Here is an 18153-nt window from a genome sequence, read left to right as displayed (position 1 = left end):
AGTTGCTTGTTAGTGTTAATTTACAACGTTGCTCTCGTCTTGCACTCCTGCCATGTTCCTGCAGCCTCCCTGATGAGCATTTCCAGAGTCTGGAGAGGAGGGGGCAGGGTCTGGTTAAAGGACTCAGTAAGCTGGAGGAGGTCAGCCAGTCTGCCTCTCTTTTCTGGCTTCTTCAGTTTGGTTTTGTTGTATTCAGTTTAGTTTGTCTTTGATTTCCCTATTTGGTGTGGTGTCGTGTGATTTCTCCCGTTTGTCCAGCCTTGAACTGGGTTGTGACAAACTGGGGGCTCATCCGGGATCAAATGAACCATTATGAGACGATGAAGTCCTTGAGGTAATTTGGTCCAGTTTGGTTTGTGTTGTTGCTGCCTCTTGTAACAATTTAATAACTAGTACGCATGCAGGCAGCTTCCTCCTTATGACACTTGGCAATTTAAAATCAGAACAAACAGTTGGCAGTGCCATCTCTTCACCATGCAGATGCCAGTAATTGGTGCTACTTTACAGTGTCGTGAACAGTGAATAGCTGTTTTGACCCTGGACATGGACAAAACACTCATCATTAGTCATGACAACAATGAGAGAATGGCGATAGAGCTTTTGTAACACCTGTGCAACTACAGATGTTTGCATGACTCACTGAAAGGACAGCCTGCTCCTGGACTGAGTTATCCTCATGTGAAGCTTTCATCTGTCCACTTATCGAGCAGATGAATCACGCCGCACAGATGCAGTTGCTCATAAACAGGGTTGAGTAGTAAAAGATTACATGTAATTGGTATTATGTAATCATACTACAAAAACAGGTAACTATAATCAACCCAGATTACATTTGAAAAAAAGTGTAATAAGATTATAGTTACATTATCAAAAATTACTTGATTTAGCTTTTATAAACACTATATAAACATTCACAATATATAAACATTCAATTAATTGAATTAATTGTTTTTAACATGCCATCATTTATTTGTAATTAGTTTTAATTCTTTATTAATGTAATTGTCATCAATTATCTACAAAAAATTATTAGAATATGCCAAGACTTTTTCATGATAATGAATGCTCCATTAACTCAAGAAAAGTGCATCTGAAATGTATGTTTTTTAGAAAAACACTTAACTTTGTGCAGACCTGATGTAGAACTCCATTTTTATTTGCACTGAAAATGTTTTTAAATTTTTAAAGAGAGAAAATATTATCCTCCATCCATTCTTTTTTTAGTAGATTTAATATTTGCTGTTCTTGTTTTTGAAGTAATCCAAAAGTAATTTAAAAGTATTCAGACTAACTTGCATTTTTTTTTTGTAATCCATAGGTTAACGTTACTATTTACAAAAGTTGCCCTGTAATTTGTATTCAGTAACTGATTACATTTTAAAGTAATCTGACCAGCTCTTTCCATAAATCTGGTGGAAGTAAGGTCACAACCTTGAAAAGTTATAGTATATAGTATAGTTATATAGTGTGTAGTATTCAGTTTCGCAGAGAAAATTGCATCATCTGTACTACAGCTTTAACAATTTATCTATTATTCAAGTATTAACTGACTATTAAATTCATCACCAGCTAAGAATGTTAAAAATCTCTCATTTCAGTTTCTCAAATGTGATTTTTTTTTTTTTTTTTTTTTTTCACTTCTCTAGTGAATATTTTTGGGTTCTGGACAAAACAAGATATATGACAACATGGACTTTGTGAAACACTTAACTATTTTCATTATTTTCTGACATTTTATTGACCAAACAACTACTTGATTATTCAAGAAAATTATCTACAGCTTAATTGATTAAAAATAATTATTAATTGTATCCCTAAACATCTGCGTGGCCACATATGAGAGGCTGGGTGGCTGCATGTTTTTAACCATACATCACATTTAAAAAGTGAGTGTAATTGACTCTATGTCCCCTTGAGGTCGCCCTCCTCCTCCTCCTCCTCTTCCTCCTCCTTTGGTCCCTGCAGCCTCCTGCTGTCCGTCTCCATCTCTTTGAAAACCTTATCAGCTGAAGTCATCATGAGCTCCAGTTTGGCCATAATCTAATGCTGATAGAGGGGATATAATCATTTGAAGCTGATTTATCCCTCTATAAGCCTGTTTTCTTATTGCGACCTGTGGCCACTTCCAAACAATAGGAGTGACGTAATCTGACACATTTAATACTATAAATTAATCATTTAAAAATATTGTAAATATAAGATAACTGTTACTGTGAATGGTGTAAATAGGGCGTACCCTTTGCTTAGACAGTGCAATAAATATGCAATTAAGATATTATTTACAGACAGATGTTAGGTTTGTTTTATTATTCATAATAATTAATTACAGCACAGTGTGTTTTTGATCAATAATCCATCGTTTCAGGATATTTCTGCACGTTTCCTGCTTTTTTTGTCATGTAAAATCTGGACTGCAGCAACGCCTCACGACTTCTCTTTTTTTTTTACCCACAATGCTGTGCGCTAGGGGTTGTCGTGTGTGCGCTGTTTGTGGTGCTGATGCTGCGTGTGCCTCGGAGGCTGCTACCATAGAAATCCACCCGAGCATCCTTCCGCCAGAGGACCAGAGAGAGGAGGAATCTGCTTTCTGTCGACGGTCGGGGAAATTCAGGATGTTTCTGCCAGCTTTTATAGCGTTATTTCAATCTTTATAACTGCAGACATCCTTCAGATTTGTTTTTCAGCTTTTCTTTGAGCACAAGACGTCTCTGAAGCCGTTTTCTTGGCTGTTTTTCGAGGCTCTCTCCGGTGCCACCGCCTGCCTGCCCGCCTGCCTGCCTGCTCAGCCAGCCGCCTTTGCAGCTCCATCACCGCATCCTTTATGCACAGCACGCTGCTCCGGTCCTCCCCGACGAAACACACGTTCGTGTCCGAGCACCATGGCCCGCTCCAGCCGCTTTCACTGAGAGACATGGAAGCCAAACAGCACCCGATAAAGAGCCTAAAGAGCTACCCGGAGACCGGTGGCCGGAGCCTGGCAGCGGCCGCTGGAGGCGACGGGCTCCGAGCCGGCTCGGCTGAGATGGAGATGGAGGCGAAGATCCAGAAAGCCATCGACTTCAAGGCGGAGGGTCACCGCTGCTACAAGGAGAAGAAATTTCGGGAAGCGATCGGCAAATATCACCGGGCGCTGCTGCAACTCAAAGGGGTGCATGTAGTCGACGGGACGACGGGCTCCGAGGTCAACCTGCTGAACCAAGCCGCCGCCAAGCTCACCGAGGAGCAGCGGAGAGCCGTGGAGAGCACCGAGATCGAGTGCTACGACAGCCTGACAGGTGGGTGAGAGGAGCCGGTACACCCCCACAAAACACCCCGACTCACTGACTGACTGACTGACTGACTGACTGCAGCCTTGAAGGAGGACTGCTGACACCATTGTTCGCTCCGGTTCACCGGGTTTACACTATAGGAGGCTGTACTTATTTCTGCAGGTGCTGGATTTCTCCTGTGCAGAGGCAGGCGAATTAAACACTGGTGTTATAGCCTGTAATAACGCAGCAATAGATCATAGTGTGTATTTGTCGGTGGACAAATAGGGGAGACCAGGGGCAATTGTAACATTTTGTACGTTTTCCCTCATAACTTACACAACACTTAAAATACAGAAGTCATCTTTTCGTGCAAGAATCAAACGTACATTAATTGATAATTCAGCTGAAATTTAACTGATAAAGACAATACTATAATATTGAATTTAATGCAAGAAAACATTACAACATAACAGGTATTCTATGGTATTGAAATGGCACAATATCTCCAAAAAGTGGCAGAAACGTTGCGACAGCATACTGGCATGTGGCTGGCGACACTCTGGAAGTTCACTTGGTAGGTTTCTACAGCGATACATGTTATAAAAACTACATTGCAACCATGTTCCTGCAAAAACTTTGTGTTAATAACAATCAATCCACTGCATTTCAAACAAAAGCACACATCAAAGTAACCACATTAATGCTGTATTATCTAATAATGTTACTTAATGTCCCTTTGAAGTCAAATTCAATGTTATTATCCCACATATATTGCACTATATGTCACCTATACCACAGTATCTGGCCCAACGTTGACAAAAATCCATTTTGTAGATATAATCAGGTATTTTTAATGATATTTCAGAGTTTGTCTGGAAAACGATTTGAAACTGTTGTTGAGAAAGAGAATACACCCATTCACCGGAGTGGACTGCTGTGTTTCTGGGAGCCGGTCTTGACCATACAAAAGCACAACTGTTAACTTTACTCACTGATTTTTGTGAAGGTGGATCATATTTTATGGAGCAAATATGGTGCAGTTTCCCCTCTGATGTCCTCTGGCTGCTCAGCCTCAACACTTGATTATTTAATCACAGTTTCCTGATAGACAGATGGCTTTAGATTACCTGTTGCTAAAGTAGCTAACTGTTAGCTATTAGCTATTGTTTGCGGGCAACAGAACCGGGCTCAGCAGCCTCCCCGTGAACACGACCGGCTCCTGGGGCTGAAGTTGTCAATAGAGTTTAAGTTAGCTAACTGCTGACTGCCATTAACTTGGTTAGCCAAAAAAAACAAAAAAACACCTTGGTGGTCAAACTAGCCTCCGCTGGTCTCAGAAGTTGTTTTGGTCCCAGTTAGGCCATGTTCGCTGGAAGCTCTCAGTCCAGGAAGAGTCAGCTGATAGGACCATTCTTCCTCCCACCTTTACATCCATGGCATGGCAGTGGGGTAAAACACACAGCGCTATTGGCTGCTGTAAACCCAGTGTAAGCGTCTACGACAAGTCCCTCCCTAGCTGCCTGTCTGACAGAAAACATTTAAACAATAAGCACTCCTAGCTGTTTCATAGGAACTTTAAGAGTTTGTCATATATGGTTAAAATTCTTTTAGATGTCAGGCATTGTGTGCATTTAAAGCAAAAGCTGATTTCTATTTTTAAAGTTCATTGTCAAACTATACAATTGCCCCCAGGCTCCCATAGTACATGGTGTATATGGGGAGGGTGTATACCACATCTGACTGAATTAGTGCAGTGTTTATTCTGGTGTCTCAATCAAATTAACACATCGTATCATTTCCATATCGATTCAAGACAGTCACACACACAGCCTTTCACATGGTCTGCCTGACATTTCTTCTCAGCATATTCCTGCTGCTTCTAATAAATAAAAGACAATAAATAAAAGATAAAGTCTCGGGACCTAAAAGCTCATGTTGTGGGAATTGTAGAGATGTTTTCATTATGTATGTATGAGAAAAGTTCAGCATGCTGAGCACAAGGGGATCTGAGGTGAGAAGACGTCCCCTGAACCATCCAGCGGGTGATGTAAGGCCGTGTCTAATGCAGTGACTTTACTTCAGGGTTAACTGAGCTCCTGCTGGAGCGCAGGAATGATAGACTCATATAACTGTTCTATCAATGTAGTAATTACACTTACATTTATACTTTCAGTTGCTCTCTTCACGCTCATGTGCTGTAACAGACCTATTAAATGTCTAAACTTTTAATAAGGCTGTATGTGGGTGCTCCAAAACCTAGAGTTGCTATGAATGATCATTTTTATTAATTTCACAGTTGATTGTTATATAAAATCAAGTCATATTTTATTTATATAGCCCAATATGACAAATCACAGTTTACCTCAGGCGACCTTACAATCTGTACAGTGTGAAACACCCCTCTGTCCTTCAACCTTTTAACCTCAGGTGGTAGAACAGAACAGAAAAAAAAAAAATCACATTAAATACAGATTCCGATGACAAAATTCTTCAATAAATTATAACATGTATGTAAAGAATGTGGATCCAGGAGGATGTTGAATATCCTTAAGCACCATCAGTGGGATCTGAGCCATTCAACCTCCCCCCACCACCACCACCACCACCACAGGGACCTGGACGAACGGAGGTAAAAAAAAATCACATTAAATACAAATGACAAAATATCAGAATATACTGAAAAATATCAGTTACAATTTCATGAAGCCCAAGATGAGTACTGTCTTCTTTTGTCTGAAAAACAGTCCAAACACCCAAAGATAATCAATTTAAAATTTTATAAAATAAAAAAAGCTGCAAAATCATTACACGGAAGAAAGCAGACTGTAATTTTTGCTTGATTGTTATTAAATCAATTAATCAATTATCAGAATAGTAGGTGGTCAAATTTACGGAACCTATAGATTTTTAGTCAGATTTAAACATGATTTAGCCAACAGATTAAATTATTATTATTATTATTAGTAGTAGTAGTAGTAGTAGTAGTAGTAGTATTCTTAAGTCATATTAGCTGTTCCCTACTGTAAAGAAATAATCTTACATATTTAAATGTTTTTGATTGTATAATCTTGCAGAGCCATCGATTAACACATGAAAATGACACACTGGTGAAGTTAGACTAAACAAAATAGGTATAAGAATATCTCTGATTAGTATGCAATGTATTAATTTGGTTCTATATATTTTATAGAATATTAAAGATCCAATACAAAACTGCCAGAAGAATCAATTACAAATCCAACTGCTACTTCAGCACCATGGACAGCGCCATGGCTTTAAAAACACACAACACAGTTAGCCTGCTGATATTTCAGAGCCATGGTCGGGGCCATGAATTCTAACTTGCATAAACATCAATTAGATAATGGATCAGTGAGTCAGGCAGACTAGATATATTCAATGCATTTTTGCCAACAAGGGGGATCGCATCCTCCCTCATCCCTCCTCATATCGCGTACTACCTCTGATAAAATATTCCAAACTCAAGGTTAAGGTTTTTGGCTTTCTCCAGAGCTTTTGGCCATATCTTATTGTCTTCTATACCGTCAGAAGGTCTGGGAAATTTAGAATTTAGGAAGACTTAGAATATTTTATTACAGATAGAGCATATGTTCACACACTCAAGAATGGACCTAAAAAATAGAGACAAATGAGTTTGAATCGTCAGTCAATCAATCATCTATCAGTCACTGTTCATCAGCCCAGACTGCTCAAGCTAAATTTTCAGTATTTCAGAAAGTATTTAGGAGAGAATATGTTTTGTATTTGTTTTGTAGTGTTAATTTAAACTACAAAATAGTTTATCACGATTTGCTGCATCAAGGAAAACCCAAAGTACGGTTGCAGTGGAATAAGAAAAGCTATAATCATGAAGACGTTGCCTAGCTTTGCTGTAAAAATGTAATTATGAGTTCAGTATGAGCTCAGCAGAAGATGATGAATGTTGACATCCAGGAGGAGATGATGAATGGTGCACACTGCAGCACTTAAACTCCAGCATCACTACATATGTGGATGGTGTGATTTTGGGTCATGATGTTTTGTCTCACTGTTGTCCCCGGCGCTGCCCAGTCTGCCTGCCATGATGCATTGAAGGTCGCCTTGTTCTGCGCAGCGTTCAGGGCCTGTCTGGAGCCTGTAGGGAGGCCACTGTGGCGTGAAGGAAAGATGGGGGGAGGGCAGGAGAAGGGGAGGGAGGGGGTGTGAAATAAGGGAGAAAAAAGGTAGAAATTGGGGGAGGAAGAAGTGGTAGATATGGTGTAAAAGACAGACGGAGAGAGAGGAAGTCAGATGGAGCGATATTAAGTATGATAGGCATGGAAAGGATGAGTAGAGAGCAATGGCACAGCGTGGGGAGAAGAGGGGGAGGAATGGACTGCTAGCACGCGACAGGGGGCCATATTTACCATGGCAACCATCGCTGGGCCTTTTCCCTGTTGTTGTATTAATACTGCTCATACCCTCCCCTCACTGCTGCCTCAGACGGGAGTGTGTGCACATGCGCACTCACACACAAAGAAACCTCACTTAAACCTGAATTTGTTTGCAATGACTACAGTATCTGCTACTTTATTAAGATGTTTACATGGATGACTTATTGTCTTTACATTCACATTCCTGCTGATATGCATACCCATCTGCTTCAGTTTATGCCCCATCAGAAACCCCTTAAAACCCCAATAAACCCCACTATATTTCTGTCATGTCAAAGACCAAAACCAACGGCATGTCCCTCAGGACCAGTACCATGGTCACCAGTGAAAAGACGTTCAGAATATTTTCAAAGGTATCAGGATCTGCAATACTGAAAATTTTCATGCTTGTAGCCTCACTAAGAAACTATATCCAAAGTGGAAAAAAATGAGATCTGCACCTGTGTTTGACATTATAATTGGCATTATCTCTGAATCTAACTTAATAAGGGTTGATTAACAGCAAGTTGACAACATGTAGGGTGATGAAACACTAACCAGCAACATTCAGTGTCTGACTAATCTGCTCCTACAACTGGGTTTTTCTGTCTCTATTATTATAGTTTCAGAACAAGACAGGACAAGCTTCTCCTCCATTTTCTTGGTTACCAGGGTTACGTGTCCCCATCTAGTATATGACTGTCTAAAAAGCAGTGATGGTGACGATGCCGGCGGTTTTCTGAAAAGCTGAGATTTTCTAATTAGAAGCATTCAGAGTGGTGCACAAAAAGGTCAGAGCGGTCTGAAGTAAGACAGTGACCACATGCTGCTGCAGACACTCTGTCCTCATAGAAAACAAATTGTAAAAAAAAGACGCTGTAGACCCTTAATACCACACCTGACCAGACCGTTCTGGCAGATAGTCCTAAAGACTAACTTCTCTCAATACCGCTAGACCAGGTGCATATAGCTAGTTGAAGCTGTAACCAGTATACAGTAGTATTACACATGTAGGCTACAGCAGTTTCAAGTTTCAGTAAGTGCAGGTTTTTTTACATTAAAAACTTCTCCCATTACGATGTCCTGGAAGCTTCTTGTTGGCAGCACAAAGCCTGTAATTCCATATATATGACATTTTATATAAAACATTTTGCCTGTCAGTGAAATATGACTTCAGAGAAATGTCTCCACACTAATCAATATTGGCTCTCTTTCAACCTACAATTTAAAAAAATGTCAAAATTATTTGATAAATTTGTGTTCTATGACATGTTGATGCTGTAACTGTATTTTAGCCCTTTGAAAAGAAGATAAAAGAGATTTAGATTGAATATTACCCAGTTTTCAACTAGAAGTCAACGTTGAAATCCCAGTTAGTGCTCACTGGGTACGTTCCAACGTCCCTCCCCCATCTGTCTCACACTCCAGCCTACTGGTTTCTACTGCAGATGTAAATCTGCTCACAGTTGTTTCATTTTTAAAATATGTTCAGCAATTTCCTAAATTAGCTGGGCACTGCAGTTTCCAGCAAACATTATTAAACAAAAGAAAATTGTGCATTTTTGGGGACTATTTTAAGCGGTAGATTAACACAAATTTGGAGCTCTCGTGGGTTTTTACAGCAGCAGGACAATGTATTTAATAATTTTTTTTTACAGCAACGGAGCTCTAAGATAAATCAGTCTAAAGCTACACAGGAAATAAATGCTAGTAGGATCAATTACAGCAATGGTTGGTTATGTTACCTATAAGAAATGTAGAACATTTCAGCCTTTTAATAACGCACCTAAAATTGTTAGCTTTAATATTGAGATGTCTTCACTGCTCTCATGTCCAAATGAATGATAACAAATAACTTTACCCAAATCTGTCACAGCTTGAGAAAAATAACTCATTCTTACTCAGCACCGACATATAATTAAAATTACCCCATGATTAAAGCATTTTGCGCCACTTAAAAACTAGAAAACCTTTGACTCACTGGGATGAACATGACTCTATTGTGATTAATACTTTAGGAAAGATCATCATATATTCAGTTTGAGATAATGTATTGATAGGCTCTCATCCAGCCCACCCTGAATATTTTAGCACAATTATACATATTTCAGAGACGAGCATGTTGTAGACATGTTAATTTCATGTTCAAGGTTACTGTCAGGCTCTTGTGGTCCATGTTGGCCTCAGCCTGTCATTATAAATGAAACAAAATGGCAGTTAATGTAGCAATGAGATGATGACAGGTGGTGTTAATAAGAACAGAATGAAATGAAGGTGTCTTTCCTCTCGCTCTGACCGAAATCAGGCAGTGACTCATCGCCTGGTTCATACTGTAGTAATAATCCAGCAGGAGGTCTTTGTTGTGTGGCTCCACCTGGTTAGAGAGTTCTGCCGGGGAGACGTTGGTCACCGTGGTTATGAGTGAGGAGCTGCCATCTGATTGGTCAGCTGTCTCCGGCTCTGACGCATGATAGGAGAGCAGCAGCGGCCCCAGTCACACATGTTGGAGCGAGTGCCTGTCAGTGTGTGTGTGTGTGTGTGAGAAAGGAGTTGCTTTCAGCGCTGATCATCCATTGCTGACATTGCTGATGAGGTTTAAGTGGAGTGTATTGGTGTGCATGTGCATTTGTGAGTTGGTGTGTGTGTGTGTGTGTGTGTGTGTGTGTGTGTGTGTGTGTGTGTGTTCTTGTCTTCTTGACTTGTTATGATGTCCCTCATTACATTGGTGGGAAGTAACTACAGTGTATTTATTCAAGTACTGTAAAGGTAAAAAGGTACAGGCCAAATATGGCAGAAATGGAATATAAGTATAAGTCTTCATCAGTATTCATTAGTGTATACATGGGGGGAGATGGGGAGGGGACATTCCTCTTGTTAGTAAAATGCCCATTTATTGACCTGCCATCCACTCTCCATCCCTGAGTATCAGAGAGAGTGCAGGAGCAGAAGGGCTGTTAAGTTGAATGTGTTAATGTACTCTGCCTGACTCATTGATCCTTTATCTGATTGAGGTTTGTGCAAGAATCTATAGCCCTGACCGTGGCTCTGAAATATCAGTAGGCTAAAGAAAGGTCTAAAGATGAGAACCAATGCAGTAATGATGTGTTTTTTAAAATTTTCCAGCTGGTCCAGTCCGCTTTCACAAAGGCAAAATTCAAACAGTCCAGAAATTGTAAATTGATACATTAATCCATACATGACGTGCTTGTCTCGAGTCGAATAGCTGTAAATTGTGGGTGTTTCATTTCCTATAAATGTTTTTTTCTTTTAAGATTGTTTTTTGGGCTTTTGCCTTTAATTGGATAGCGACAGCTGAAGATATGACAGGAGAGGGGGTAGAGAGAGAGGGTACAACATGCAGCAAATGGGTCACAGACGGGATTCAAACCAGCGACCACTGCAGAGGACCAACAGCCTGAGCACCTGTTTCCTATAAATGTTTTATTATGAAGCAGCCAAAACAGGAGTTTTTTTTTTTGTCAGCTGAAAGCAAACATGAAATGGTAAAATAAAGCAGATACCTGAAACTGCAAACAGCGACGCAGGGGAGAAACTTAACTTTAAACCACAAAGATTCAGTTAGAAGCTGCAAAAGTCCTGAGAGCTGAACACACAGACTTTTCACAATGAGTTGTTGTCAACTCGAGTAATACTCCACTCCATTCACGGTGAAGCACACAGAGGAGGAAAGACAGAAACGCAACCATCCCCTCTCATACTAAATAATAAAATATTTGGTTTCTTACAAGGGGCCAGAATGGTAGGGGAAATACTGAACGTCTCACGAGTCTCCTGTCAATCGATGTTTTGGTACTAAACATGCTGCTAGTTCACCAGTCACCAAAAAGAAGGAAAAATAAATCAATCAATGATATCACACATACAAGCAGGTGAACACTCCAGGGTTTGGTTCATGGTTCATGGTTTGGTTTTGGGTTCATGGCACTGTCCGTGGTGCTGAAGAAATGGATAGATTCGTAATTGTGCCTTTTTGTCTCAGTTCTGCCCTTCTGTTGGTTTAATCAACCAAAAGAGTTGTTCATTGAGTTGGTTTGCCAGTGGCAGGTGAACAAAATGAATTGGGCTACTTCAAACTCCCCTGTTAAAAATGAACAAATCTTCTACTGGTTGCAGCCCTTATGTACTTAAACTCAAGTAACATTTCAATGCAGGAATTTTACTTATAATGTTTTTACAGGGTGGTTTTGCTACTTTTACTTCCTCTAGCACTTGTTTCTTTTGTCGATCACAGCAACTTTTTTAAAATGTTGATGAGTGGGAAGTTTTTACTGAATGCTGAGTGACTCTGCCACCAGCTCAGCACACTGGTACAAAACACAAGATGGGAAGATATATGTAGAAAAAAAAAAAAAAAAAAAAAATATATATATATATATATATATATATATATATAAAGGAGGCTGTTATTATAGGAAAGATGCCTTCAACAGAGAACAGATGAGTTTTTAACATAGGGGTGAATGTGGTTAAAGAGAAAAGAGACAGAAATAAGTCTGAGCAGGAACGCTAACGTCACCTGATTCTGTCAAACAGAAAGACGATGTGTGATGAATGTCCTATTTGTTGGCCTTGTTAAAGAGACACCCTGAGTCTGTGTGTCCCTGTAGGGCTGTATATAAATGGGTTACACCACCACCAACTCCGTCTGTGTGTGTCGCAGTTCACCATGGTGCAACATGTTGGCCAGAGGCAGACTGCCTGCCTGCCTGCCTGCCTCAGCCATCCATCCACCCACCACAAACACACTGGGAGGCACTTACAGAAATAACAGATGTGACTTCAGTTGGTTTGCTCTTTTTCCTGATATTGATAACGGAGAAGCACTTTTAACAGCAGCTACTCTGGGTTTAGACTCGTATCAACCAGTTATAGTAAGTTTTAATCAGCTCAAATGTACATTAGAGGGTGCGTGGAGGATAAAACAGGGAGCAGGATGGTGTGATCCTGTTGTGAGAGCGATCAATCTAACTTTTCATTAACTCCTGCTCACTCGGATCTCTGCCTGAAATCTCCCTTTGTTCCTCCTGACTGGCTCAATCTGTGAATGAGTCATAAGTCACAGCCTCAGGAGAGGCGCAGCAGGAGGAGATGAGTGAAATCGTTTGTTTCGTAACACCAGCCACCTTTTTATTCAACCGCTTGCCATGATGATGATCCAGCAATTTACCGCCCACGCGTCACATTTAAAAGAAATTGTTAAAGGGATGAAAATAAGAACACAAACAATTATTTTCAGCGGGGAAGCGAAGAAAATATGGCTTTCAAACCTCGTGTTGCCAGCTGAAAGTTGTCTTTTGTATTTAGTTGCACAAGCTGCTGTGGGGTTGGATGATTTAACTAAAATAAGAAATTTACTGAGAGGTTATGAACAACTCCGGTGTTTCTAGAGACCCACGGTACTGTTGTAGTTTATAACATTCACCTCATGCCACCTTATCTTCAATAAACACCACATTCAATTTAATTTCCTGTTTGCAAGGAAATCAAGTATGTTAAATATAGTCACAACCTGCATGCACAAAGGGAATCCGACTGATAAAAACTTTGTGACATTTGCTGCTGAGAAGGTAATGTGCTGTGGGTTTTTGGAGCAAAGCTTTGCTAAAAACGATGCCATGAGAGCAGTTAAAGTGATCTGAATCAGTAACCAGTGAACAATGAAAACATGCTAAAATATTCTTGAGGGGAGCTGCAGAGTCCGGTTATAATTAAGAGGTTGTGTACTCAACCTGAACCTTAATCTGAACATGTGAAATTGCAATCTGTATCTGGATAACTTATTTGAATAAGAGGAAAATACATGGTGATGCCAAGTCTGAATGCACACACAATTTATCAGGATTGGAATGTGGTTGGATCAGCCACATAATGCGGACCTGGTCAGCCTCACATTATGCATACAATGCATATAGCGCAGCGGTTATAGCGGTTGCCAGGTCTGTGTGGCAAAAAATAATCCAAAACCAACCCAACGGCCAATTAAACCAGCACTGGCCAGCAGAGAGCATACGCACATCATATTTGTGTGTGTTTATGTGGGCGTGCGTGTGATGTGTGCCAGATTTGCGTGTGTATGTGCTTATCTGGAGTCAGTTTGGTAGGATTTAGGAATAAATAAATTATTTCATTTAAAATAAGCATGTGTATTTATAGATATCATCAATGTAATTTGCATGCAAAGTAGGTTCATCCAAACAGCAGACAAAAAGATCATCCTACAGAAACACTTCAAAGGCAGCTCAATTCTGAGGGGAAAACATGGACCTGTCAACCCAGCAATATAAGTCATATTTGTTTTACGTGAAGAAATCATGATCGGATTTTGATAGAGTAATACAAAGCAGAAGCTACGATTAGCTACCCAGTTATTTCTGGACCTAGGATGCACCATGTGTCAAGTCAGCTTAACTAATTTGGATATCTATATCTGAGCCAAATGCATTTTAATACCAGATGCAAAAGAAAAGACCCATGGATCACAGTATGTCCAGATAACATATCCAGATGCAGGTCACATACCAGGTGTGTCCCATCACGTGTTCTGTATTCAGGGCCTCAGGGACGTTTCACTGAGGCCATCAATGAACTTTTGAACCGTGACATGCAATTACAGCCCTTAAACTAAAGATTTAATGAGCCTGTTGGTGGCATAAACATCTGTTCCTCACTGGACCAAAAATTAAAGCGCTGCCTTCGCCATCAATCACAGGACATAGAGCTGTAGTGCTATCGCTGCACTTCTGCAGCAGCCTTGAAGACTCACCACATCACAGCCTCTATAAGCCCGGTCTTTCTTCTGATGGGAGCTGTATTAGAATAACGGCAGTGATGTGTAACACCACCGCAGCTGGGCTGATTTCACCAGTCCACTCTGAACTGCTGCTAGTGAACAGCTTACAAAAGCAGAACAGAAGAGAAGAACTCCTCCCTTTCATCTCCTGCCAGCTTCGTCACCAGGGGACCTGGTGGAGTGCATGAGATAAAGGCAGAAGAACAGGACGAGGACGAAAAGGAGATGGGGAGAAGAAATGTTAGATTAAGGTTAAGACTGGGTTGTGTAAGCAGTTGGGAGAGAGAGAAAAGGACATGCAATGTGCTCGTAGGAGGATGGAGGAGGGAAAGAGATGCCATGTTAGGGTGAGAAGGGGGATGGGGGGAGGTTTGGTTGGTGTTTTTCCTCCCTCTGTGCATGTACGTCTGCCATTGGAGAGGTGGACTGGACAGAGCAGAACGAGAGCAGTGGGAGCGTCCTGTGCCAGGGCTGCAGATGGCGTGGCATTGCTGTCAGGCATACGACTGGCACTCCCTCTACTGTACCACTCACACTGTACTCTATATTCTGAATTACTTCACAGCTGAGAGGAAGAGGGAGAGATTTTGGAGGATTGGGGAAGGGGTGAGTCAGTAGAAAAGATGCAGAGGCTGAAAAAATGGGGGAGGGAGTAAAAACCAAGGGAGTGGAAACTAGACAGAACTCTTAAATATGATAGGATTATAGAACAGAAGAGGGAGGGTACGACTGTAAAGGAGAGTGACAAATATCGAAGGAGAGGGGGGAAAACGCATGCCTCTATAACCTCGAAGTAGTGAAGAGAGGCTTTTTAGAGCAGCATTTGTTTTGCTTTATTCATTGCGAGGAGAAGGATGTTTAGAAATCCAATCCAGAACAAACTGATTTATATCAGAGGCCTGACAGGCCCAGATGACTCCTGTCAAAAGAGTAAATAAGATTCAGTCATCTGTCAGGAAGAAAAGGAAAGAGAGGGACAGGCAAGTGGACTCGGAGAGATGGAGAGGGAGGCGGAAGAAATGGACATGAAGGCAGAAAGCAAATATTTTTTTATTAAAATGGTTTATGCCAAATCTATTTTTAATCATGTTAGTTAGAGTTGTTGGTGTTCATGAAGTTGAATTCTTTAATTTTCTAGTAAGTACAGAACACAGTGAGAACATACAGTTAACAGAGTGAAGAGCAAACAAACTGATATTATGAGTTTTACAGCTGTTTGGTCACAGATCAAAGTAGGATTGTCATGGTGATTTAATTTCCTTTGCAGTACACGGTATTAGTGCCATTATTTTTGTCTGCTTTTGCAAATTAAATCATCTATGATAAATGAAGTAATTTGGTTTGGTGCAGTAACACCAAGTGTAATGTTATCCGTGGATCTCACTTCACTGCTCAGCAGGCAACTTTATGGTCTGAGAAAGCTGCTGGGTGCTACTTATATTTTCACAACATTGCAAATGCATTCCTACAGATTGACTATTTCTTTTTCACACTTTACTTTATTGTTACCTTCAGGTCACAGCTATCAAGTAAATTTAACGCTACATACAGCAGTAATACAAATGCATACCAGCGCGGAACAGAAAGGGCTTCCATATAACCAGTAGGTTAATGCTAGCTGGGCTAACATTAGCACTGCACTGTAAATTTTCACAAAAAGCGACATGATAAACAGTTACCAGCATCAAAACTACTACCCTCATAATTTTGTTGGCTTCAAATGATGAATGTTCACACAGTTTCTCTTGACTATCCCTCCATATTACAACATTAGTCCATCATCACCTTAGCCTGTTAGCTACGTTAGCCACGCAACATGCCGATGCCAACAGTAAAACAACATAAAACATGGTAAAACATACAGCTTGCAAGTCTAAAGTTTAGTCATGGACAGCTGGCATCATTCCATCCCCTGTGGTTGGCTTGTCAGTTGTTCAGTATTTGGGTTATTGTGACCACCCTAAACTATTGAAAAAAATTAAATTAAGACGTCGGTGCTGCATGAAAAATTAGGGGATCATCAAAGTTATTACAATACATTCTGATTGGGACATGAATACTTCTAACAAAACTTAATGGCGATGCAGCAAATAGTTGACCCTAGTTGTCATTTTACTAAAAAACAAAAATGTCAGCGCAAACTTGGTTCTGTAAAGATACAGGGTACCCGACAAATCATTCAGCCAGTGCTGTACTGAAGGTGGTTCAGATATTTTTTCATGTTGTGGTAAAATAAGGCTGTGAAAAATTACCAAAATGTGACTATTAGTGTCTCCTATGTGCTGAAAATGATCAGTATGTGCTCTGGTTGCTCTACAGTGCGTAACACCTAAAAACAAAATCTGAAAACGTCCTTCCAGTGGTGAACCAGCCTGGGACTGGAAATAAAGAATTGCATTAAAGCACCTTTGGCAAAATTACATTTATCACATTGTGCTGACACCTCAGGGATCTATTATAATCCTTTTCCCTTGTGCCAATGTGTTTGTGTTTGTTTTCGATAAGTGTGGTTACAGCATGTATGTGTGTGATTTAGATTTCTGGATCATACTCTGATATGGACTGACAGTTGTGTGAAGTAATGAATAAATTGAAAGTGTCTGTCAAAGCTTTTTTTAGTGCGTGGTTGAAAGTCATGGCATCAGCTGAGAGGAAACTGAAACAGATGCCCTTTTCTGACACCCTCGCTGAGAGAGCGCGAGGGAGCGAGCAAGTGCAAGAGGCAGATAGAGAGAGAAATGCAGAATATTCATCCTCTGTAAGCCATCAGTAATGAGAATTTGCTGAACCTATTTGTGCATATCTAACACCCCCTGCTCCGGCGGACAGTACAGAGTAAACCAATTGGCTGTTTATATTTATCCTCTGAGCTCCGTGCTGATAAAAAAGCCATGTTGGTCGCTATCTGAGCTCTCTGTACTCGGTCTGCTCTGGCCTGACACTGAATGCTTCATTACATGCGCTGCCGGGGGTTGACATTGAAAACTCGTCAGTGGCACTGAGATGTAAAAGGTTGTGTTCGGCCTGTTTTGCTGATCCAGCACTGAGGGTGATCCTCGGTGGAGGAGGTTTACCAGCATTTTCACACCAGTGCTGTCAAATTAAAAAAAAGTAAATTATGGAGAAAAAGTTCTGCAGTTCCCCTTTAAAAACCTCTCCCACTACATTAGTCAAGTTTCCATCCAAATGTAGAGCAAAGTTTAAACAAATTTGCAGATAATCAGTGATTATACAGATAAAAGGAGTTGGGTGCACGGTGATAAATAGCTAATTCTCCAGTTTGGGACCATTGAACCATTCCAGAAGAAGGTGGGTTGTGTGTGTGTGTGTGTGTGTGTGTGTGTGTGTGTGTGTGTGTGTGTGTGTGTGTGTGTGTGTGTGTGTGTGTGTGTAACCTTCTGTCCGTTCTGTCTGCAGCTAACCTTGCATAATAATGAACCCATCAACCTAACACCTTTTGTGCACATTAATGATTGTGTGCTGTTGTGGTTGTGGTGATTTATAGTTTTTGAAAAGCGTGTCGCATTGAACTGACTTCCTCACTCCTCTTAACCAGCTGGTAGCAGCCCCAGGTCATCAACAAATGCTAGGCTAAAAATTAGGCTTATCTAGTCTGTAGCAGGTCACATTTTGGCCTTTGTCGTGGATCAAAAACTGTCAGAAAACTGTAAGGTTTAAT

The 18153-nt window shown here is 40.6% G+C and overlaps 1 protein-coding gene across 1 annotated transcript in view; it reads left to right on the top strand.

Moving 5' to 3' along the window:
* Positions 1-2482: 2482 nt before the first annotated feature.
* ttc9b (tetratricopeptide repeat domain 9B) overlaps positions 2483-18153 on the top strand; it is a 38356-nt gene continuing 22685 nt past the window's right edge. Inside the window, exon 1 of the mRNA XM_084716491.1 lies at positions 2483-3275. Coding sequence (XP_084572617.1) covers positions 2822-3275 — 454 coding nt within the window. The 5' untranslated portion in view covers positions 2483-2821. The remainder of the gene's footprint in view (positions 3276-18153) is intronic.

This window comes from Lutjanus erythropterus, chromosome 4 (assembly GCF_056507025.1).
Source record: "Lutjanus erythropterus isolate fLutEry1 chromosome 4, fLutEry1.hap2, whole genome shotgun sequence".
Lineage (NCBI taxonomy): Eukaryota > Metazoa > Chordata > Actinopteri > Lutjaniformes > Lutjanidae > Lutjanus > Lutjanus erythropterus.
Note: the sequence above shows the minus strand (reverse complement) of the source record. Positions and strands in the feature narration are given on the sequence as shown.